The 24,751-nt window shown below is 42.1% G+C and overlaps 1 protein-coding gene across 2 annotated transcripts in view; it reads left to right on the top strand.

The window, feature by feature from the left end:
• Window positions 1-23,084, top strand: part of SRSF4 (serine and arginine rich splicing factor 4) — a 28,234-nt gene extending 5,150 nt beyond the window's left edge. Inside the window, exons 2-6 of one of the 2 annotated variants that reach the window (XM_056123511.1) lie at window positions 11,486-11,628; window positions 12,507-12,619; window positions 18,141-18,355; window positions 21,352-21,441; window positions 21,598-23,084. In XM_056123511.1, the coding sequence (XP_055979486.1) occupies window positions 11,486-11,628; window positions 12,507-12,619; window positions 18,141-18,355; window positions 21,352-21,441; window positions 21,598-22,414 (1,378 nt within the window). In that variant the 3' untranslated portion in view covers window positions 22,415-23,084. Of the gene's footprint in view, window positions 1-11,485; window positions 11,629-11,905; window positions 12,088-12,506; window positions 12,620-18,140; window positions 18,356-21,351; window positions 21,442-21,597 lie in introns of those variants that run through there. The other variant, XM_056123512.1, reaches the window with a different exon arrangement.
• Window positions 23,085-24,751: the final 1,667 nt, after the last annotated feature.

The following is a 24,751-nucleotide window of genomic DNA, read 5'->3' as shown; positions in this document are numbered from 1 at the left end:
ACTGTTAATGCCTTAGTATTCCCAGATACATATGTACATAAAATGAATAATGTACATAAATAAAGCATGTTGCATGATGTGTAGGTTGTCTTTTTTTTTTCATTGTTTTATGCATATATTATAGTGATAAACATTCGTTATGTAAATTTTTGCTGCCTCATTTTATTTGCTGCTGTTTCATGTACGAGCATGCCCATTGGGGCAGCCTCAACAGTGCTGCTAAAGAAGCCATGCTGCTTGAAATAGACACTGTTTTAGCAAGTGAAATGGTTTTGTGTTTTTTGTTATTTGGGTCACACCCTGTGATGCTCAGGGCTTACTCTTGGTTCTGCACTCAGGGATCACTTCTGATAGGCTTGGTAGACCATCTGGAGTGTCAGGAATCAAACCTGGGTCAGCTACGTGCAAGGCAAGCACTCTGCCTGCTTACTATCGCTACAGCAATACAGTGTCTCTTACGGCCATAAAAATGCGACCATGTTTTGTTTACTAGTCAGTCTATCCCCAAAATGTTGTTCTCCCCACCCAAGATATGAGTTATTTTTAAGTTTTGTCATTTTGAAAAGAAATGCCAAGAGATAATGCTATAACTACGATTTTGACTAAGCATTATAAGCATATGTTACTCTAGCTCAGACTTCCACTAGTTGATTCTGAGGTTTCCCAGTTTGTGATAATCAGTATCTTCTATAATTGTTTGGCTGAGTCATTTTAAGCCCCTGTTGTGTCTTATTCCTTGCTTATTGAAATAATCATGTTTCCATGTGAAGTATTTGTCCTTAGAATCGAGGCATAGGATATAGCTTAGATAATATCAGTTTAACTGTGCTAATTTTGGATGCGTGCCATAGGTCACCAAATTGTACTTGGGGCGTCTCAGAAGGTGCATTGAGCGTCTGAGAGAATACAGATGGGGGTAGCATTTATAAATTTATACACTTAACAGAATTCTAAAGCTTTATAAGAAGTGGAAATAAAATAGTTTTATTTAAAGAAACTTGCTTAAGTGTGAGAGGAGATAGATATGTATTCATATGGAGATAGATATGTATTCATAGTCTTCTCCAGAGGGGGGAAATGCCAAAAATTTTTAAACTTTAGATTAACAACGTACATGATAATAGATTTCGACTGAGTTTATCAAAAGTATTCTTCAAATTTGTGTTATCTTTACTTTGTACTGATGGGTTCGTTAAGTGGCCCCAAGGTTACATGACTTTTTGACAGCTTTGGAAACTGAGTATGTACCTTATTCGTCTACAAGAGGTAGCATGGGCACTGTCAGTCATAACTTCTTTCCTGTCTTTTTGGGACTTGTCTACAAAGATGATTCAGGTGCCACAGCCTGTTTAGTCTTTAGTTTCCACAGAGACTTTCAACACACCGTTATTGCAATAGGTGGAACTTTCTTTGACCTGGACTAGACAGACCTCTAATGGAGACTTTTAATGATTCTTGTTCTCAGACCATTTTTGTAGAGAGCCGTAAGGTGATATCAGCTTGGTCCTGGCTAACTAGGGTTGTATTTGTGTAAGAAAATGGTCTCTTTGCTGCTGATATTACTAAAACTGGTATTCTGCAGGTAGGGGTTCACCTGTTTTGAATTTGTAGCTCATCTTTTGAGGAAGGAAGTGCCTTATGTGATGGAAATCTTGTTTGTTTGGGGGGGGGGTCACCCACCTGAGATGCCCAGGGCTTACTCCTGGCTCTATATTTAGGGATCACTCCCGGCAGTGCTTAGGGGACCATATGGGATGCCGTGGATTGACCCCAGGTTGGCTGTGTGCAAGGGCCCTACCTGCCCTACCCACCATACTATCACTCTAGCCCTTGTAATGGAAATCTTGAGTCTCTAACCTGTAAATAATACCAAAAGAAGCACTCAGAAGCCATCTATTGTGCCTCCTCCAGGATGCCAGAGCAAGGAAACTTCATGAACAGAGACTTCTTGAGAAAGGAAGAAATTGAAATAGGGAGGTTTGAGTTCAGTTCAGCCTTCAGCAGTGAAAGAAGCAAAAGACATGGTAATGGTAATCCTGAAGTACTCTTTGAGAAAAGTTACTATGTACCTGAAATTCAACTATTGTTTTGGTTGATACCAGTTCTGCAATTTCAAGCCACATTCAAGTGTGAGCTACCAGTGATCTGTACTGTACCAGTGACATCGACATGTTAATATTGAGAAGTACCCTAACAGGAGTGATCCCTAAGCACAAAGCCCAGAGTAAGCATTGAGCATTGCTGGATATGCTCTATAAAGACCCTACCACCAAATGAGAGAATTGTTTGTCATTAGAATCTCTGACAAATTAAATTGCCAATTTCAAGGTATGGCCATTCCGAGGATACACCATAGAGTATGGTATCTTTAACAAAAAACCAAAATGACTGGGAGATAGCTCAAAAAACTTCAGTGCACTTTGTGGTGGGACCCTTTTTTTGGTTCCCAGCAATACATGGTCCCTCAGTTTCAGATGTGGTCCAAGAAAGAATGGACCAGAGAGATAGTCCCCCAGCACCACCAGGAGTAATCCCTGAGCAGAATCAGGAGTAAACCCTGTGCACCATCAGTTATGTCCCATCTCCCCCACCCCAAACAAAAAAGGAAAATAGAAAACCTGACTGTAGACAGGGACTGTGTGATGTGGTTCTGAGGGACTTGGGAATAGGCCACAGTGGTCCCAGAGATTGAACCTTTTAAAGGGTTCCAGTGTAGTGTCATTTTAGAAGTTTTAGAGGTAAGTATGAACTGGTTCTTAATTTTTGGTGGTAGCTTTGGACGACTACTGCGCTCACCACTATACTACCAATATTTGGTGGTAACTTTGGTATAGAATTAGGTAGTGCTACCTTCTGCATATAAATAAACATTGATCTCATTGAGTTTGAGTGATATAATACAGTACTATCCCAAGAGTTTAATCCTATTAGCAGTATGACTTTCATCACAAGTTTTTTTATAATCATTTTTAATTTGTGCTTGAGTTTTTATGAGTGTTTAGTTTATTATTAGGAAATACATGGTCCCCTTGTGGGATTGTTAAATTTCTTTCACCCTTAGACTCTTGGTGTTGTTAAGTATAGGAAAATGGAGCTAGGGTGCAATTGCTAGCCCTTGCCATCTCTTTTCAAAGAAAACATTCATGTTGACTTAAAAATGTCAAAGTAGTGTATTTTCTTAAGACGGGGAGGTTATGGTTATGATAGTTTGATCCACAGACCTTGAGAGTGTGTTGCTTTCTGGTGGTAGTTTCACTTTATATAGAAATATCGCATCTTGCAGGGTAGAAATAGTGTGGTAATTTAGTTGAATTAACTCCCTTCACACCTTAGGTCATTTTTGAATGGTCTTCAGACTTGAAACAAATTGGCAGATAGGACCATAAAACAGTTACTAAGTAAGACTAAATTTTCATATGTTGGTGGATTTTTTTTCTCTCTACCTCCTACAGTTATACAGAAATAATGATTTTCGTTCAGTTTTTAGGATGATGATTGTTTATATTTTCTTCACTCCAGTCAGTAGCTATTTCTTAAAGATAGTAGTCTAGAGTTCGTATGGGTTTTTTCCCCCCTGTTAGGTTGTAGTTAAAGGAACATGTTTACATTAATTTTAAGTGTTGGAGACTGCTGTTTCCTTGATGATATGTTCTTTAAATTTGTATTAAATTTTTGACGATAGGGGGCAGACAGTCAATCCCTGGCACCACATATTCTGCCATGACTGATCCCTGAGCGCAGAGCCAGGAATAAGCCTTGAGCATACCCAGGTCTAGCCCAAAAACCAAAAAGTAAAATAAAATTTTGACTGTTAATGTATTGGTTTTGTTCTGCTAGTAACTTAGAAAATATCCTGTTATTACTTAGGAAATATGCTGGTATCGGATACAGAAAAATTTTAATGTTTCTCATAAAATGTTGATATTCATGTGGGCATTTGTCTTCAATGTAATTTGATCAAACTGATTTTCTATTTGACCTTTTTTTCTCAAGCTCTTTGTAGAGACAGGTAGAGCACAATGATTTCAGTAGATTTTGTAGAATGTTAGTTTTATTTAGGTTGGGTTCTAAATTTGAAGAATCACAGATGTTGGGTAACCTTGGCAGGTTATTTAATTACTCTTCAGTTTTGGTTTCTTCATCTGTGCGGTATTATTAAACCTCAGAGTGAAAATTGTGAAGAAATTGAAAGAAGGAAGGCATGTTCATGGACTAGAATAGCCGCCACGTTAATTGTAGTTTGGGGTTAAATTAGATTTTTGATGTGTTATCATCTGCAAAGTATTTTTTTGGTTACTTCTATAGGTCTGTAAATCTTTAAATGTTTTTTGATTTCTGGTCCATTTTTTTCCACTTCACTCATGCCTGTATTTTTTTCTTTTTCTTTTTTTTGGGGGGGAGGGCAAGGGGTGGGTTGGGGGAGGGCGTCCCAGTCACCATTCCTTATAAAACTAATTGAATGCATCCTTAAATACATAATTTTGTCAATTTCCATTCACATCCACAACCTGTAGGTCCTACTCTTTATCATCTCTATGCTGTTCTAATTTTTGCTGAGCCTTAAAACTAAAGACAGTTTTCAGGGGGTGATATGGGACCTCCAGTATGGGGATTGCACAGAATAATCTTATTTTTCCTCTATTCTTCTAGTCTGTTATGTTCTGAACCCACACATGTTTTCGGAAGGACCAGATGGCTGACACTGGCTAATGGGAACCAAAAGACGAGTGAAAGTAACCTGATTGTCACTTACCCCAGGCATAGAGGTGCTTCACCCTGCCCCAAGATCAATTTATTTTTTTCCTCTGGAGATCTATCCCACTGTAGAAAAATAAATAAATAAAAACACTTTAATACAACCTGGCATACCTGAGATGAGATTATGGGTGAGACAGCAACATTTGTTGGATAAGAAGAATTGTACTCAGGATTGTGGGACAGAAGAAGGCAATGTACCTCGTGGTTACAAAAACTTCGATTTGGGAGACAGATGGAGTTGGGTTCAAATTCAGCTACACTATTTTAAGAGATTCTTGACACTGAGCAAAGTGGGTTAGCCTTTCCAAGCCTCAGCTTTCTTATTTGTAAAATGGGAATAATAGTAATTATACATTCTTCACAATGAGAAATGAATGTAATACTATAATTTTATTTGTGCCAGGCAGTATACAGTTAGCCTTTGTTATTATTAAAGAACTCATAATGAAATGAGAAAAGTAAACACAAAGAATAAGACTCAAAAGTTTACAAAACTTTGTCATGTAGAATACAAACGAAGGGCTAATGAAAATGCTAAAATGATTGAAGTCAGGCAAGTTTCTGAGACTTCGTGAAAGAGATGACTCAAGTCTATTGAAGATTGGTATGAGTCACCTTGTTTAATCAAGGCATTCTGAATTTAGAGAATGGTACAGAGGAGTCACTGGAGACCTCTGAGCAAAAGAACGTAGCAGCTGGCTTTCCCTACTAAATGAAAACAGACAAGTTGACAAAAGTGGCTGTGTTCTAGAAGTAATAGTTTTGAAGAAAGCCCTGAGCCCAGCAGAATGAAAAAGGTATAGAACTGGGCGATGGGGGCAGTAGAATGGGTGGACACCCAAAGAGAAGAAGTCAGGTGCATTCAAGGTTGTTGGTAGTGACTTAGGGGGTCCAGAAGAGAGAAATCATGAGGTAGGTTTTCTTCTTTGAAGGTGGGGAGAGCTCAAGTGCAGACTGAGCTGTGGCCAACGTTTGCAGACCAGGAATCCACACTAGCTCTAATCAGAGAGCTCTTGGTGTGCGGGAACTGCCAGTTTGCCGACGTGAAAAGAGCCCCAGACTGGGTACTGGTGAGCCCTGAAGTCGCACCCCAGCTCTGCCACTCAGTGAGCACGGGTAAGTCATCCACCTTCTCCGGGTGGCCTTGATGGCCCTCCCTCCTCTGAGGCTAAAGAGAGGTAGGCCAGATGCCCAGAGCAGCCTCCTTCCTGTCTCCGGATAGGAAAGAACCTTAGGGACCTTCTTCATGGGTTAGGAGCTCCTAGCTGCGGGTTATAAACAACCCTCCGTTATGGGGAGAGTCAGATCACAACTATGATCAGTGACCCAAAGCAGTGTATGTAACTGGTTAATTTTACTTTTGGTTAATTCTAACTGCTTCCCTGGAATGTTGTTGAAGCAGGGGCAGTTACACTAGTTCTCACGCACAAGCCTTTCTCTGAGTTGGCCTCACCTGAGCATCAGGCAGTTTGTTGCACAAGTGTCTTTCTGCTGCTTCTAAGCACATTATGCGGACAAGATTTATCGTTTTTGATGACTGTCCTGTCAATGTGTCCTAGCTTTTTTCACCTCATAACACAAATTGCCTGAAACATAGGACCTACACTGAGTGCTTTGAAAGAAAGCTGTTTGATTCCTGCTCACTGAATGCCATTTCTTTCAGGGTAGATTTAAGGGCCTTGCCCTAAAGTACCGTGCTATTGACCCTAGTTTGAGGGTTCAAGCCACCCCATGGGTTAACTTCAACAGATGAAAATTTTTCCTTGGCTACAGCAACATCCCTAATCCTGACCAGCCATGGAGAGGTTCGGTTCTTACAAGGAAAATGAGTGAATGTGGGAATGGCTCACCACATTGGGAAAACAAAACTCACATCCTGCTGATGGTTGGCTGAGGACTGTCATGTCCACATACAAAGAAAAGCATGTGGCACAGTTTTAGGACAAAGGTGAGCAGAGATCCACTGTGGAAAGGGGCACATTTCTCTTATAGAAAGAACGTCCAAGGCATGCCCCTCGGTAAGCAGTGTTGGTGGGTGACTGCAGGCACACGCATGGAGGCTTGCTTTCCCCTTGCTCCTCATATCCACTCCCCCAGTTAGCTGGTGCCAGGCACCCCATCATCATGCCCCACCCAGCGAACTGTTTTTGAGCATATCTCCAGAGCAAGGGGTGCTCCTCGTTTTTCTCGGAGGCCTTTTCTCCAGGCTACCTATTCAGTGAAGATATTTGGAGGTGACTCTAAGCCATTCTGTAAAGGGTAAGAGAAACGCCTCATTCTCTTCAGTAGAAGAACACAGTGATATTTTGGACCATTGGCACAATTGATAGGTTCCTTGGGATCCAAGGAAAGCCTAACAAAAATACAATACGTGGTAATTCTTTAGTGAAAAAAGATGTGATTAACTTTTCTACAGTTAAAGTCTTGTAGTAGCTTAGTTTTTTTAAAAAACATGTCATTCCAGCTGTGGCTTTTCAGCGTTTGTCTGTTAGCCTGAGCAATACATAATTTGTTAGAAGGAAGACTAAAGCACTGACAGTTCTATAGGAATGGACAAAGTTTAGAACAGCCTACATAATTGATTGTGGCTTATGTTGTAGTGTCCAAATTCCTACCTATACTTGGTAAAAGTTGTGGTGCCCACCTCCCTGCCCCCTATTTTTTTCTTTTTGAAGGAAAAAAATGATAGTAATTCCCTTCTTTTTTGACTAAACTCATTAGGGTAAAACATGACCCCAAGAAAACTTTTGGGAAAGGGAGTAGTGAAGGAGTATTGAAAAGAGAATTTTTCTTTTAATAACAAAATGTACATTTAAAGAAAAATGCTCATTTATTGGGCCCCACTTTTTGCTCTTTCACATAGGCATAGAGGGGAAAGAGGTGACATAAGGACTAAAGGAAGTTGGACTAGAGGAAGCATATTGGGGCAATTTTTGTTTTAAGAATTCCTGTAAGGGGGATTTTTCAATTTGTCATAGATTCATTCTTCTAAATTTCTTCATCCTTTTCATTCTCATGCTGGAATTATTGAAAGATGCTCTTTGTTTTTAATAGAGCAGAAATGCAGGGTATCTGCAGGTAGAATTAAGAAATGTGTTTTTGAATAGGTTTGGGAGGCTTATTCTTCGGTCACACCAGAACTATGCAGACATACTGGCACAATAGTGTATGTACATGCATGTGTATATTTCATATTCATCCCTACTTTTACAGATGATTTAAAGGAAAGTGCTTTTTTTGGACAAAGGAGTGATTTGGGGGTTAGTTATAAGCTGCTGATCTAAAAGGGATAAAAGGTCTCATATTAGCAAGGACTGCTTTACTTTGTTGAAGGCACTAAAATTTAAATCTGTAGTTCAGATGTTTAAAACTAAAATGAGAACCCATGCCAATTGTTTCATTTTTAGATGATAAAAATATTACATTCATCCCTATCCACTTGTCACAGTTGTATATGCCTGTGGTACTGCTATTTTTATTTAAGTTCCTCCATTGTTAAGCCAGAGGCATACTTATTTCATATTATGTACCCTACTCAAGAACTAGATTTGCAGTGTCGCTCCTTTCACAAATTAACTAAAATCCAGAGAAATCAGGTATCTTGAATATGTTCTTCCAGGTTGGTTGATAGCAGAACCAAATCTAGGACCCAGGTTGCTCTCTAACTTGCTGCTGTGCTCCAGTCGTAGATACATGGTTGAGCTCTGGAGTCAGGCCACAGGCTTTGAATGCCAGCACTGCTCCTTATTATGGAAGTTATTTAACTCCATTTCTCAACTTCCTCAGCTGTAACACAAGAAAAATCCCTTCTTTGGTGTTACTGTGAATAATCAGTAAGATAACAATTGATCTAATGAGAGAGATTTCCTAATGAATTACTTTAAGTAACTTTATTATCTAGTCCTCTGGCCTTTATTTGGAGGACTGTTCACTCTCTTTACTGAATGAAACAAAATTCTTTTAGTAAAATAGATACAAAATAAACAGTAATGTGGTAAAAATAGCCACTCTGATCTGGTCTTTTCTTTGCTCTCCGAACAGAAGTTCTATCAAGTATGTTGAGCACCCACCCACAGGTCAGTGGTAGATAGCAGTGGAAGGCAGATACCTCATTTACTTTTTGGACTGGACTTTGACACTAAACAGTTCCATATAAATTCTATGATGTTTTACAAAGTAGTAGCCAATTTTTTTTTCCTGAGAAATTATCTCATGTTAGATATTTGAATAAGGGATTGACTTGGATGTCCCATAAATGTGGCTACTGATGTGATCTGTTTGTTGGGACTTTTTAGAAGATTGAGGAAATACTATTAGGGAACCATCTCCTTTTTGCCTTTTGTTCCCTACAATTCAGGGATGAATTTTACTGGCAAGATATTCCTTGTTCCAGCCTGCAAAGAAACATTCATCTGTCTGAGCATTACATTTTGTTTTAAAAAATTGTGCCTCTACTTAACAGACTGCCATAGTTGCCCTGAAAGGTCTGTGAGGTCTGCATATAAACCCTGCAACAGAAGGAGCCTGACCCAGGGTGACCCTTGAGTCTGGGGAATACATTACCACATAGCACTCACATAGCATCATTTATCATTAATAAAATTTGGGGGCTGGAGAAATAGTATAGTGGGTAGGATGTGTGTGGGTGACCAGGGTTTGCCTCCCAGAACCCCATATGGTCCCTCAAGCCGCACCAGGAGTGATCCCTGAGCACAGAGCCAGTGTATACCCTGAGCACCATGGGATGTCGCCCAAAATTTAAAAAAAAAAAAAAAAATTTGGCTTTATTTTTCATATGACTTCCAGAGCTTAGGGTCTTATATTCTCTGATCCCCTGAATGAGTGGTTGTGCAACGTAATTATTTTGAAGAAAACTGGATGTGCTTTTGATTTGTTCAGTCTGTAGGAGTCAGCACTCCCTTCTGACTGACATCCCTCTAGACAAATTTGGGTTATTGAAAGGTGCCCAAGCAGTGTGTCACTCTCAGAAGGGGGTGGAGCCCACTAGAAAGGTTCTCTCATCCCTCTGCTTAGCATCAGTCTCTCAAAGAAGGTCAAGAGCAGTGGCACTCTGGGCAAAACAGACCCAATACCATTGACATCTCAGTTTTTCCTTGAAAAAATTTTTTTTCTTATGATCGGTTTACTTTTTAATTGAATTTTGTCTCTAGAAATGTTAGTATAGTTTTTCTGATGACCCACTCTCCAAGAAAAGGGAACAAAGGCATATACAATTAGATTTCAGATATTTTCATTCACTCTGGGATTTTAAGCTGCGTAGCAGTTTTCCGGCCTGTGGGAGTATAAAACCGTAGTTGAAGACTCCATGGCCCATTAATTGAGCCAGGTGGTTTCTGAATTGTTTTGTTGTATCTCCCATTAAACAACTAGGTGTGTCCATTAGGTTTTTAATGGCATTCCAACTGAGTGACTTCAAGTTTGAATGCCAGTCATAGACATTTCAGCTAAATGAAACATCCAAAGTTGTTTAGTTGTACACTTGACCCTGTTTGTAGGAAGTTTTTGGTAAAGGAAGAATTCCAGAATTCTGTGTTCTGTCACTTGCCATGTTGCTGAATGCAGCATTACATGCAAATCAAACTGGAAATTTTTTTCTGTCAGGTTGGACAAACTTGTGGCAAATCTTGTACCTCTTTTTAATTAGTCCCAATGTGTTTAAACACATGGGAAATGCTAACCAGTGTTTGCCTATGTACACAACTTTTTTGGTTTAAAGACATTGAGTGTAACTCTTAATTCTGTTCAAAGTATGACCATTAAGATGTTTTCGGTTTTTATGAGCAGTGGTCAGGAAGCTATACTTTTTATAGCTTATGTTAGACCAAACTAAACCTTTATTGATAACACCATTTACAGGATATTTGTTTAACCTTGCTTATAAGTACCTTACAAATTTCTCACTTCAGTTTTATGAGTTTTGATCTTTAATCGGATTGGGTGGAGGGTTTCTTTCAGATATTGTTTACTGTGTTAAGCCACCAAACCTCTTTAACTGGGAAATTCAGAGTACTACTATGTAAAGAGGTTTATGCCGTTACTCTTAAAATTTAGAGAGCTCGGTCTGCCTAAAACCTCATGGAAATGAACTTGGAATATCATGATGGGAAAGTGAATAGATCCTTTTTTTAACACTGATTATTTCTAGAACAGTTAATACACTGTGACTAATTTGATGAGGTAGAGGAACCGGAAGTTTTAAAAAATTCTTTCACCTAGATTTAAAGTATTTTGATTTTTTTTTCTGATACAATGTTCCAAACATATTTTAGCAGATAAGACACTGATGGTTTTCTTAAGACATCATTTTGGTCTAAAGCTTAAGAAGATGAGTTTTTTAATGTGACTACAAAAGAGAAGATCCTCAGTTTTGTAGAATTCTATATTTTCATGCCTTATACCAGACATCCCTGTAGAGGTCTTTGTAGTTGCCACCAACTACTTGGGGAACAAAGTAGTGGTCTTTTTCAGTCATCCAGCCTCCTACTACTAGGAAGTCAGGGGTTTACCTTGAGAAGTTTCCCTCTCCTCTTGCAGTGCCCTTTGGCACAAAATCAAGTGGTTTCAGCTAAAGGGAAGAAAAATACTGATCCTTAGTTTGCAAAACCCACCTAACCTTTGCTAAGCATGAACCTCATTGCTTTCTCTTTAATGTTTGTGAAGCTAGGTGTCAAGTTGTGCCAACAAGGGTTTGTTTGCTTTTTTCTAGATATGGTTTTGTGGAGTTTGATGATCTGCGTGATGCAGATGATGCTGTTTATGAACTGAATGGCAAAGATCTTTGTGGTGAGCGAGTAATTGTTGAGCATGCCCGAGGCCCACGTCGAGATGGCAGTTACGGTTCTGGACGCAGTAAGCATTTAAAGGACATTTGTATCAGTGACATTCTTTTGTTCTTAAATGTTAATTTTTAATAATTGATTAATGTTACAGTGAAATGTATTTATATGAACTCATTTGTTTTTTATAAGTTATGTATCTTTTTAAATATAAAATTGCAAATAAACATCTTTGATAATATCTTTAATTTTAATAGCATAAATTTCTTGTCTTAATACTATATAAATATGTTTAATGATGTGTGTTTGTGTTGTTTTTCTTTTCTCTATAATGCAATTGTTTAACATAGATTTAACAAAGACCTCAGTGTTTTAAATAAGAGAATCCTTTGAGGCTAAGATGACTGCCTGTTCCATATGCTGACCCTGGGTTACCTTTCCATGCGTGGCTCTTTGAACCATTGTGGCCCTTGGCTGACCAAAAACAGGAAGCCATGTGACGACCGCAACCTTTCCCCATTAGACCTGGGTGGTGAGGATCCCAAGGGTTAGACACAGATGAGATTAAACCGAAATAAGTGCCTGAAAATCTTTTTTCGTATAAAATATTCACAAAAACTTAAATCACTGTGAGTAACATCAGATACTGATTTAGTAATTTGGTTATGTATTGTCAAATTGTTGATAGTTTTTAATTTATGCATGTTAATTTTATAAATATTAATGAATACATAAACGTACAACTTTGTAAATTAAATTTTCATCTTTAGCTGGTTGATTTTTATTTGTTAAAATAGTTTAGAAGTGAGGGTGGGAATAGAATTTATATGTAATATTCTGTATATATGTAATATGTGGGTGGGGGTATTTGTATACTTAAGGGGAATATGTATAGTCATTTATTTCCTTTTCCTCCGCTGAGGTAATCTTGTTCATTTGAACCTTCCAAAGGTGGATATGGTTATAGAAGAAGTGGCCGAGATAAATATGGCCCTCCTACCCGCACAGAATACAGGCTTATTGTGGAGAATTTGTCAAGTCGATGCAGCTGGCAAGACCTAAAGGTTAGGACCCGATTGACCTTGCAGCATAAAGTTGGGTGGGAGTTAAGGTGGAAAAGGAGGTAACCAGACAGTCCCACCGACACATGGAATGTATTGGTGTTCCTGTTTGAAAGCTTTCCCAGAGCATTTGGGAAATGAAAGATTTCATAGAATCTAAGATATCTTACTACTTCTGTATCTGTTGGACCAACACACTGCGGTGCTCAGGGGACCATATGGGATGCTGGGAATCGAACCTGGATTGACCGCGTGCAAGGCAAATGCCCTACACGCTGTGCTGTCGCTCCAGTCCCCCAACACACTTTTTTTGTATTTGGGCTACACCCGGCAGTGTTCAGGGCTTGCTCCTGACTCTGCACTCAGGGATCACCTTGGAGGGCTCGGGGGATTGCATGCGAGGCAGTGTCTTACCCACTGTACTACCTCTCACACACTGGATTTTAGTTTTTAATCTTAATAGGGTAGAGTAATCTAAATAAACTGGGATAGTAACTCCAAAGGCTTTAGCGCATGCTTGGTATGGTGGAGTCCAGCTCTAGCACCACATGGTGCCTTCCCCGCCCCCACCCCAGCATTGCTGGGAGCGAGTACTGGGCAGTAGCAGCCCCTCAGTGCCATTGGGTATGGCTCAAAGACAAAAAAACTTATTGAATACTGTCGTAATCTGAATGTTTTAGAAGGACAGATGTGAAAAGTCAGTTTTAGAACATTAAGCTGGAGCACAGGGAGTGAGTACATTTAGGTTTAGCAAAAAGTTAGTAGCTCAAAAGGTCGGAGTGTCTGCTTTGCATGCTGGAACTTTGTCTTCAACGCCTGGTGCCACATGGTTTCCCAAACACTAAGCCAGGAGTAGCTCCCAGCACCACTGACATGAAAAAAGAGATCTTTTCTATTTGTGTAATTGTAACTTTAATTAAAATCCTGTTATATCTTTTTTTTTTCTTTTACAAATTTGCTTTCAGTAACCTTCATATAACAAAGATGAGATCCAGAAAGGGTTAATTCAGATGGGTATCCGAGTGGAAGTGCTGGGATAGGACTCCTGACTCCTTTCTGGTGCTTTCCCTAGTACCCCGTGCTGCTTGTCAGGGCAGCACTGTAGCAGCACTTACAGCATGTACTGTCCTACTACCTTCGGGCAAGAGTGAACTCACAGAAGGACTCACTCCACTCTCCTGGGAGTGAAAGGGTTGGACTTAAGGAAGGGTACTTAAACCCTTAGAAAAGTTCTCAGTTTTTAACTTAAAATGGAGTCTAGTTAATGTCCTTGTTGGTTTTATACTTCTGTACTTTGGGGAGTTTCATTCGTTGGAGAGTATGAATAGAATAGATTTTTTTTTCTTTTTACTTTTTCCTTTTCCTGCTTTTGGGCCACACCTGGCAGTGCTCATGGGCTAGTTCTTATTCTCTCTCCTTGGGCTGGTCACTCTTGGTGGTGCTCAGACCATGTCATGGTGGGGACTTAACCAGGGTCATCTGCATGCAAAGCATCCACTCAAGCCCATTGGGCTATCTCTTCAGTCCCTACAGTAGAATTTTTTTTTCTTTCTTTCTCTTAGATTTTTGGGCTACACCTGTCAGTGCTCAGGGTTCACTCCTGGCTTTGCAGTCAGGGATCACTCCTGTTCGTATTTGGAAGATTATGTGGGGTGCCAGGGATTGAACCCAGGTTGGTTGCATGGAAAGCATGCTAGCCACTGTGCTATCGCTTCACCTTGAGAGCAGATTTTCTATCAAAACCAAGCAGCTTTTTCCCTCTGCCTCATGTAGTCCTCAGCTGTTAGAGTATTTATCTCTACTCAAGATTATTGTGAAAATTAAATGCATTTTTAATGAAATGTCTAGAACAGTTTCTGCCACAATAAATACCAGTTATTAATCAACTGAAACAAATTTAAGAAATTTTATTTTAAAATTAATGAGATCTGGGCTGGAGCAATAGTACAGCTGGTAGGGCATTTGCCTTGCACGCAGCCAACCCAGATTCGATCCCCGGTATCCCATATGGTCCCCAAGCACCTCCAGGAGTAATCCCTGAGTGCAGAGCCAGGAGTAGCCCCTGAGCATCTATATTAATGAAACTATTAATAGCATTCGCATTCATCGCTGGTGTGACTCCAGAAAACAAATAAATAAAATGTATGAAATCTAATGCTACTGTCCTAATTGTGCAACTTTAAACCTCGTTAAGCTGGGAAATTTGTTATCAGGTGACTCATACATGTGGGCAAATCAAGTTCATCTGCGCCAGAGAGGAAAGAAAGCGATTAGGTACTTGAACGGTGGAATTCCATTCAGCCTGTGAATGAACAGTGGGAATGTTGGACAGGAAGGAAAGAGTGGGCAGTTAGTCAAGTTTTTTGTTGTTGTTGTTGTTTTTAAGTTAACATGCTCCCTGGATTTAAATAATAAAACTGTTTATGACATGTTTATGTTTTTAAAAAAATTTTTTTAATGAAAAAAATAAACGAAATCTGTGGCTGGAGAGATAGTACAGTAGGTAGGGCACTGACCTTGCATGCTAGCTGACCCATCTTGATTCCCTGGCACCCATTATGGCCCCCTGAGCACTACTAGGATTGATCCCTGAGGGTTGCTGCATATGGCACACATACACACACACACACACACACACACACACACACACACACACACACACAGAGCCAGAGTGATAGTACAAGGAGTAAGGCACTTGCCTTGCACACAGCTGACCAGGGTTTGATCCCTGGCACACCCCATATGGTCTTCCAAGCACCACCAGGTGTGGCCCCAAAATAAACCAAAAAAAGCAACCAAAATGTATGATTTCATAGTACCACGTGATGATCGCATTAAGATCAAAATTGCATAGTAGGGGCTGGAGTGATTGAACAGCGGGTAGAGCGTTTGCCTTGCACGTGACTGACCCGGGTTCGATTCCTCGCATCCCATATGGTCCCCTGTGCATCACCTAGTGTGACCCAAAAAAGGGTAGGGGGCTGGAGCAATAGCACAGTGGGTAGGACGTTTGCCTTGCATGTGGCCAACCCGGGTTCGATTCCCAGCATCCCATATGGTCCCCTGAGCATCGCCAGGTGTGACCCAAAAAGCAAAAAAAAAAGAAAAAAATTGCATAGTAGTGGCTGAAATAGAAACATACTTGTGTTGGCATTGAGAATTGGTAGTTTCGCCAACTAGTGATAGTACGTGGGATCGTATTAAGATGGTGTGTGACTGCATATGTTTCGGTTTCGGTTGCCACTTCAAGTGAGTTTACTTAACATCTTAACATTTCACTTTTCTCATCTGTAAAATAGTGAATGGCAGTAATCAGGGCTGAATTACTTGAAGCATCAGTTGCTGTTAATTTGGAATCCTGCTAGGATAGAGCTAAATTAGTGCCACTTGTCAAGCCTTTTCACCAGAGTTATAATACATCTCAACTTGCCCAAGACAATTTCCACTTTGAGAAAACTATTAATAGCATTCACATTCATTCTCATATGTCTCCTTTTTTGTTTGAGGCCCACCACAGCGGTGCTCAAAGCAACTCCCATCTGGGTACTTAAAGGTCACTCCCAGTGTGTTTGGTCAATTAGGTTTGGTCAACCTAATCTCCAGCCAGGCAAAGCATGCACACACAACTTTGAGCTGTGTCTGGGTTCTGTATCACAGCTTGAATCGATAAATTGTTCAAACTCCCTCTTTTTACTCCGAACCCCACTCTTATTCTGCAAATATTATGCAAATGAAGTAAAATATTTTGTGCCTCTTGAGACCAGAGAAATCACACAGGAATTAAGACACTTACCTGTGGCTCACTCAGGTTTGATCCCTGGCACCAAATCTGATACTCGAAGCACCACCGCAAGTGACTTCTAAGCACAGAGCCAGGAATAGTTCTTGAATTTTGCTAAATGTGGCCAAATTTTTTTTTCTGAAATGTGGGAGTGGGCTGGAGAGAGAAAACCATAGGCCAGCCACTTGCATTGTTTAGGGTCAAACCAGATTCCTGACAGTGCTTCTGGTCCTTTGAGCACCATCAGGAGTGTTCCCTGTGCAAAGTGAAGAGGAAAAGCTTTGAGCACTGTTGGGAGTGGCCCCAAAACAAAAACAAATAAAATGTGGGGAACTTAGCTGTATCGCTGTCACTGTCATCCTGTTTTCATCCATTTACTGAAGTGTGCATCAGTAATGTCTCCATTTGTCCCAGCCCTGAGATTTTAGCAGCCTCTCCTTATTCGTCTTCCCAATGCTGCCATATTGGAGGCTCTTTCGGGGTCAGGGGAATGAGACCCGTTATTGTTACTGGTTTTGGCATATCGAATATGCCATAGGTAGCTTGCCAGGCTCTGCCATAACAAAAAATAAAATGTGGGGAACTTAACTGTAAATTTTAAATTTGTTTGGTTTGGGGCCACATTCAGGAACCTGCCCGTGAAGGAGTCGGGCCTGGGCCTCCCGCATCCCAGTGTTCTAGCCAGTGAGATCTTTCCAGCCCCTGAGTTCTCAAGTCATACGAGTTTCTATTTCTTCTCAAAACTAAATGTGTCTGTCTTGTCTGTATATCACTTTAATTTCTTTGTAATATTTCAGTTTTATCCTCATTGGATCATTTTAAGTTCTCAAAGAGAAAAGTGGTTATGAGGGGGCTGGAGCAACAGCACAGCGGCCTGAGTGCAGAGCCAAGAGTAACCTCTGTGCATCACCATGTGTGACTCAAAAAAACAAAAATAAAAAACAACAAAAAAGTGCTCATGAAAAGATAGTGGTCATACCACTTTTTAAGATGGAGATGAAAAATTATGTACATTTTTTGTCTTCTCTTTATTTTAAAAAGAAAAGATGACAGCAATTTTAAATAGAATTGGTACTAATTTCATATAGCCTTTAGATGTTAGTATCTATACAAGTTTTCATATAGGATTTATAATAAAGTGTAAAAGGCCTAACTTATGTAGTGATGTGAGCTTTTAAGCTTTTGTAAGCAACAAACTACAAAATTTAGAAAATTGATGGTCAGCTAAGTTTTTAGAGTCACACTTAATTTTTATTTGTTTTGAGGGGCTGGAGCGATAGCACAGCGGGTAGGGCGTTTGCCTTGCACATGGCTGACACAGGTTCGATTCCCAGCATCTCATATGGTCCCCTGAGCACCGCCAGGAGTAATTCCTGAGTGCATGAGCCAGGAGTAACCCCTGTGCATTGCCGGGTGTGACCCAAAAAGCAAAAAAAAAAAAAATTTGTTTTGGGGCCACACCTAGCTGTGCTCAGGGCTTACTCCTGGCTCAGTGCTCAGGGATCACTCAGTACTTGGGACAGGTCATATTTGATGCCAGGTCTATTTAGAGGAACAATTTAATAATTATCATTCACCAGATCTTAGTGAATGGTGTGTAGACTTAAGAATTTATTTAAGAATGTGTTTGAGAAAGAACCCTATTCTGAGGAAAGCCATCGTTTCTTCCTAATGGAAAGGAAACTTTGTTAGTATGATGGCATTAGATATTTTACAAAACATGACCTTTTTTTCTTTCCATAGGACTATATGCGTCAGGCAGGAGAAGTGACCTATGCAGATGCTCACAAGGGACGCAAAAATGAAGGAGTGATTGAATTTGTGTCTTACTCTGATATGAAAAGAGCTTTGGAAAAGTTAGACGGAACTGAAGTCAATGGCAGAAAAATCAGACTAGTGGAAGACAAGCCGGGTTCTAGACGACGTCGGTCCTACTCCAGGAGCCGGAGTCATTCAAGGTACTACAGATGTTTTTATATATTGGGACTCAGTGAGAGGTCTGTGAGTTCATAGTTGTTGTTTTAAGGACGGTTTTTGTTGTTGGGGTGTGTGTGTGTGTTTTGCTGCTTTATTTTCTACATCCAGCGGTGCTCATAGCTTACTTCTGGCTCTACTGTCAGGGATCACTCCTAGCAATGTCAGGGCAGCATATGAGGTGATGGGAGTGAAACCCAGGACAGGGCATGCAAGCACCTAACCTGCTGACTAGTCATCCCTCACATTTCTTCCTAGGTCCCCAAGTTATGCTTTTAAGTTAGGAGCAGGGGTTTCTATGCTACAGGTACCCAGCAGTGGGCGCCTTGTCTTGTTTGCTGCTCTGCAGATGGCCAGGCCCTTGTGAACAAGTCGTGTTGGTGCTGGCCTGAAATTTAAATCTAGTGGAGAAGATGAGCATTAACAACCTTAAGTGTGGAGGGTGGGTTAATGGCTGATGCTCCTGTGTTTCTTGCAGGAGCCCCTGGGTTCATTTCCCCTTTCACCAAATGGTGCCCCAAATCACTGCCAAACGTGGCTCAACAGTAAATTATGTGCCTTGCTTACATGAGGCCTGGATTCAGTTCCTGGTACCAAGGGGAGAATGCTTCAATGAGTTGCTCTTTTTGTTTCTTTCCTTTTTGTTGATTCTGTTGTGATATAGTGTGGGGGTGAATAGAGAGTCATCACATACGTGGATGCTTGCTTGGTTGCCTGGTTGCCACACCCCTCTAGTTGCAGTGCTTATTACATACAGCTGACTGTTGTACAGCTGGAAATTGCTTGCTGCGACCTCAATGCCTAAGATTGAGGCATACAGATCCCTGGTACAGCAGAGCCACCAGATTCATGTTCAGTGCATGCGCCTGCACTCCGGATAGACATTCTGTTTTTTTGTAAGAATAGTTCACAAACAACTGGAGACCCTCCTAACTGCAGCAATGGTTGGTGCACTCTCACACGCACTCGCTCTCCACTTCCTGCCCCTCTGCTCAGCCACAACCCTTACCCTTTATCTTTTTCTCTCTGCAATCTGCCTTTCAATGAATATTTAAGTACGTATCTGAGAGTGAAAATAACCATACCTTGTGGCTTAAGAACTACATGAAGGGCTGGAGAGAGAATATGATAGATGGGGCAGTTCCCTGCATCCCATATGGTCCCCTGAGCACCACCAGGAGTAATTCCTTAGTGCAGAGCCAAGGTCACTCCGAAGTATCACCAGGTGTGGCCCAAAAACAGAAACAAACAAAAAAAACTACAACGATTAGATATAGTCATTTAAAGGTAAGGACATACACAGATTTTCTCAAAAATTGATTGGATGTCATGTAGCTGCACTTTTTCTGTTTAGGGTAAGTCCTGGGCTACATTGGAAGGGGCCATCAGATATTTTCAGACTATTAAGAGACCTTCTATCTTATCTCCCTCATGACAATTTTTGGTGTTGGGGGGAGGACCACACCCAGCAATGCTCAGGGGTTATTCCTGCCTTTGTGCTCAGGAATCACTCCTGGCAGTGTTCAGGGGACTATATGGGATGGCAGGGCTCCAACAGCTGCATGAAGACAGGTGCCCTATTTGCTGTACTGTTACACCAGCCCCATGATTGATTTTTTTTTTCCAATGCTATCCCATATTAAGAATTTGTGTTTCCTGTTTGGAAACATTGTATTTGAACTTCATTCCACTAAACTTTTTATAAACTAAAAGTTAAGTGTAGATATTGAGGTGCAGTATATTTTTCACAATGGTACTTGAAAGTGATCCAGGATCTTCTGGTGTTACCCTATTTCTGTCATAATGAGCTGTTCTAGGTCTTCCTTCTGTTGTTCCTGCACTACCCGTGAATTCAGTCACTTTCACCCAGGAGTCCTCTAAGTGGTATATTATTTTTCTTGTATACGTTTGATCCCCAGCACCACGTGGTCCTTTCAGCACCACTGAAGGTCCCTAATTAAAAAGAGAATGAGCTCGGTGTTCGGGAAAGTTAGTTATGAGTAATTTTATTATGCCAGGAAAGAGATGGTGAGGGCAGCAGCGGGAAGTGGGCATATTCTGGAAAAGTTGAAGAGGCAGAATCATCAGTACATAGGAAAGAATTAAGGAAGGGTCTGGTTTCTGCTAAATGCCTTTTTTTTTATAAAGTTGTTCACAATATTTGATTACATTTATCCCACCACCATGTTTCCATCCTGAACCCCAAACCCTGCCCTCAAAGCAGAATCAAAATAATTTATTTTGCATTGCTTGTTATGAATAGTCCACTAAAAATGAGACAAAAATGTTTCTTAAAAGTGTGTGGAGATTGGTCACGTTGTTCATCGATTTGCTCGAGCGGGCCCAGTAACGTCTCCATTTTGAGACTTGTTGTTACTGTGTTTGGCATATCAAATACGTCACGGGTAGCTTGCGCGGGCGAGATACTTTTGGTAGCTAGCCAGGCTCTCCGAGAGGGGCGGAGGAATCGAGCGGCCGGCCCGCTGCATGTGAGGCAAACGCCCTACCCCTGGGCTATCACTCCAGCCACATGGAGATTGGTAACATGTTAAAAGTTGAGCCTACGTATTGTATGTATATATCTGTAAAAATATATTCCCCCCTAAGATTGCTTGCCTTCTGTCTTACACCCCATCAAATGTGGTGGGCCACTCTTGGAATATTGGTATAAAGTATGAGATGTCAGGAATAGATTCACTCATGGATGAGGCTCGGCCCCAGTGTATGGGAGAGTGGTCGTGAGCCTAGCGGTGATGAGTTCTGGAGATTTTCAGCTGCTGGGGCTGACCCCACTGGGACGGGAAAGGGCCTCACCTGCCCCCCCCCCCCCAGGTTGCCCGGAATGAACAGCCTGGCTCCAGGTCCAGCGGTATGACTGTGGCACATCATTTTATGCTCTCTTCCTCTGCTAAATGTCTTAGTTTAGCATTCAGCTAGGTTTTTGTCAGCAAATATCACAAAAAATATTTTCTCCCTCTAGGTCTCGATCTCGAAGTAGACATTCTCGTAAGAGCAGAAGCCGTAGCGGCAGCAGCAAGAGCAGTCATTCTAAGAGTAGATCCCGGTCCAGGTGGGTCTGCTTGCTGTGCGTGGGGTCGGTCGGGGGCCCCTCCCCAGTTCACTTTGATTTTACTCACTCTCCTGGTCTCTCCTTACCCTGTTTTTCCATCTCATGAGAAGATAAAATCTGACTTTGCTTGACTTTGCTGTACGTGTGTCCCCTCAGATCTTCCCGGAGCAAGAGCCGCAGCCGCAGCCCCAGCCGCAGCCGCAGCAAGAAGGTCAAGAGCAGGAGCCCCAGCAAGGACAAGAGCCGCAGCCGCAGCCGCAGCGCAGACAAGGCCCGCAGCAAGGGGAAGGAGCCGGCCGAAGAGAAGGTCCAGAACAGCGACGAGGCCGGCAAGTCCAAGAGCCGCAGTCCCAGCAGACTAAAGAGCAAGAGTAAGAGCAGGAGCAGGAGCCCAGAGCGGAGAGCGGAGGTGGAGAAGCGCGGGAGCAGGAGCCGGAGCAAGGAGAAGAGTCGGAGCGAGGAGAAGGGCCTCCGCAGGAGCAGGAGCAGAGGTGGGAGCAGGAGCAGGAGTCGCAGCAAAAGCAGGGACAAGAGGAAGGGAAGAAAGCGCAGCCGGGAGGAGAGCCGCAGTCGCAGCCGCAGCCGCAGCAAGAGCGAGAGGAGCAGAAAACGCAGCAGCAAGCGAGACAGCAAGTCGGGCGGCGGCAGCAGCAGCAGCAGCAAGAAAAAGAAGAAGGAAGACACGGACCGCTCCCGGTCCAGGTCCCAGTCTCGCTCCGTGTCCAAGGAGCGGGAACGAGTCAAGGCCGAGTCTGGCCCCAGGGAAGGCCGCGGGGAGAGCGAGGATGCCGGCACGAATCAGGAGACCCGGTCCAGGTCCAGGTCCAATTCCAAATCGAAACCAAACCCTCCCTCAGAATCACGCTCCAGATCAAAGTCTGCTTCAAAAACCCAGTCTCGGTCCAAGTCGAGATCCAGGTCTGCATCCAGATCCCACTCCCGGTCGAGATCCAGGTCCCACTCGAGGTCCTAACTGGCTACAACCACAGCTGGAACTACCCGAGAAGTCTTTTGTACATGTTTGGTAGCCGTAGCACAAGTGATCGAAGTAGAACAAATGTCACTGCTGTACATTTTTAACTCCCCTAATGGTGTGTCTCCAATTGTTAAATCTAAGTGCTTCCTCTTCGTCAAGCCTCCTGGCACCAGGCCTGCCTGCCCGACTGAAAACAATCTTCTCTGAAACCCCCTTTACTCATGGCCCACAGTAGAATATCCAAAATGTCTGGGCGTTCAAGCCTGGCCTTCCTGCAGGGAGCTCCCGTCCTGGCCAGCTTTACGGCTGGAATGATGACATAGGTAGGTATGGTGAGTTCAGCCATTTTTGCCCTTGAATTGTTCCCCTTTGATGTATGCCATTTAGTAAAAGTGCTAAGTCCTAAATTTCCAACCAATTTGGTTTCATATTTTGGGACTTAACAAAGTTGTGAATAGCACAGTCTAGGAAAAATTATACCTGCAGTAACTCTTAGGAAATAAACTGTAGAGTTCCATATTCTGGTATGGTATTGTGATTATATTGTTTTATATTTAAAATTAAAAAAGAAAAGATTTTTTTTAATTTTATTTTTCCCCGTCTTGCAAAAGTATAGTGACCCCTGTTTCCATTAAATTTGAATAAAGACTATTTTTGCTTGACAAGATTTCATGGTGCTTGAATTGAAATTGCATTTCCTGATCTATCTTGACAATCTCTTCTTAACCTAAAAAGTTCATTATAATGACTGTTTTGTTCCTTAGGGTCACCCATGCGTAGAGAGCCAACACTTTCCTACAGGGTTTTTCTCAACCAACAGAATAAAGGCAAATTTCTCAGGAATTTACAATTTTTGCTCTTGTAAGAAGTTTATGGGGCAGGACCAGAGAGATAGTACAGTGAGTAGGGCACCTGCCTTGCACACAGCCAAACCAGGTTCAATCCCCAGCATCCCATATGTTCCCCTAAGCACACAAGGACTGATTCCTGAGTGCAGAGATAGGCGCAACCCCTGAGCACCACCAGGTGTGGCCCCAAAGCAACAACATCAAAAAGTTGTTTATGCAGCTAGGGATATAGCTCAGCAGTACATACAGCGAATGCCCTGCAGGTATGAGGGCCTGAGTGATCTTGCATGCAGTTGACCTGCGTTCCATCCTTGGTGCCACATATGGTTACCAAGCCCCTTCCAGGACTGATCCCTGAATGCTGAGCCAGGAGTAAGCCTTAAGCACAGCCTGGTATGGCCCCAAAAAGAAGGAAAGAAGGAAGGAAGGAAGGAAGGAAGGAAGGAAGGAAGGAAGGAAGGAAGGAAGGAAGGAAGGAAGGAAAATTGCAGGTTGTGGCCAAACTGAATAGAAATGAATCTGTCTGGGAACACAGTGCATTACCCAGTGAATTTTTTAATAAACAAATTATTTTGTTCTCTGAACTTCAGCTGTGCATCTGCAGTAGCATACCTTAGAATTTGGTCCAATCAGAAATCAGGAAGCAATGACGCTGGGGGGACAGGGCAGTGTGCCTGTAGAACCTAAAGGGTGGCCACGACAAATGAAAGAAGAAAGCAAGGTGGAATTTGGACTGGAGCGCATTGAGAGCATCCTCGAAGAGCAAGGAGGGCGTGGGTCCTGGAGCACTGCTTGCAGGGGGCACTCCAGTAGTGCCCAGTGCTGAGTGCAGGGAAGCCAATAACAGGGAACACGCTGGCTGGGGATTAAACCCGGGTGAGCTCTGTCCATCCCCTCGTGTTTTCCTTCTTAATTCACCTTTAGCCAGTTCGTTTAACAGAAAGGAGCAGGAAAGACCAGCAAGGGCTGGAGGGAGGGAGCTGCCCAAGAGCAATGAGATGATAAAAGCATTTCTGAGGAATGGAGAGGATAAAGGTGAGTTCATTTGGGGAAACATGGAATTTCAGGGTCAGACAGGCAGGGCCACCAAGTGGAGCAAAGACTCCTAGAGTATTCCCGCCTTTTATTTTGACCCATTCCCCACTGCCTCAACTCTCTGGGCACCAATGACAAGGATAGGGATGTTTCTTCGGGGTAGAGAAAAACTCCCACCCACAGTGGTCTCAGCCGTGCAGTGCTGGCAACCAAACCCAAGAGTGCCAGGAGCAGAGTATATACTCCAGCTGTCTGGCCCTCTTTGAGATGTCCTCTTTTTACACAGAAGTTCAGATTGTTTTGTTTTGGGGCCACACTCTTGGCGGGCTCGGGGGACCAAACTGGGTGCTGGGGATTAAACCAGGGTGAGCTCTGTCCATCCCCTCATGTTTTCCTCCTTAATTCACCTTTAACCAATTCGTTTAACACTAAATATTAAAGATCTGGGAGC

The sequence above is a fragment of the Sorex fumeus genome, unplaced genomic scaffold (genome assembly GCF_029834395.1).
Source record: "Sorex fumeus unplaced genomic scaffold, SorFum_2.1 ptg000047l, whole genome shotgun sequence".
In the NCBI taxonomy this organism is placed as follows: domain Eukaryota; kingdom Metazoa; phylum Chordata; class Mammalia; order Eulipotyphla; family Soricidae; genus Sorex; species Sorex fumeus.
Note: the sequence above shows the minus strand (reverse complement) of the source record. Positions and strands in the feature narration are given on the sequence as shown.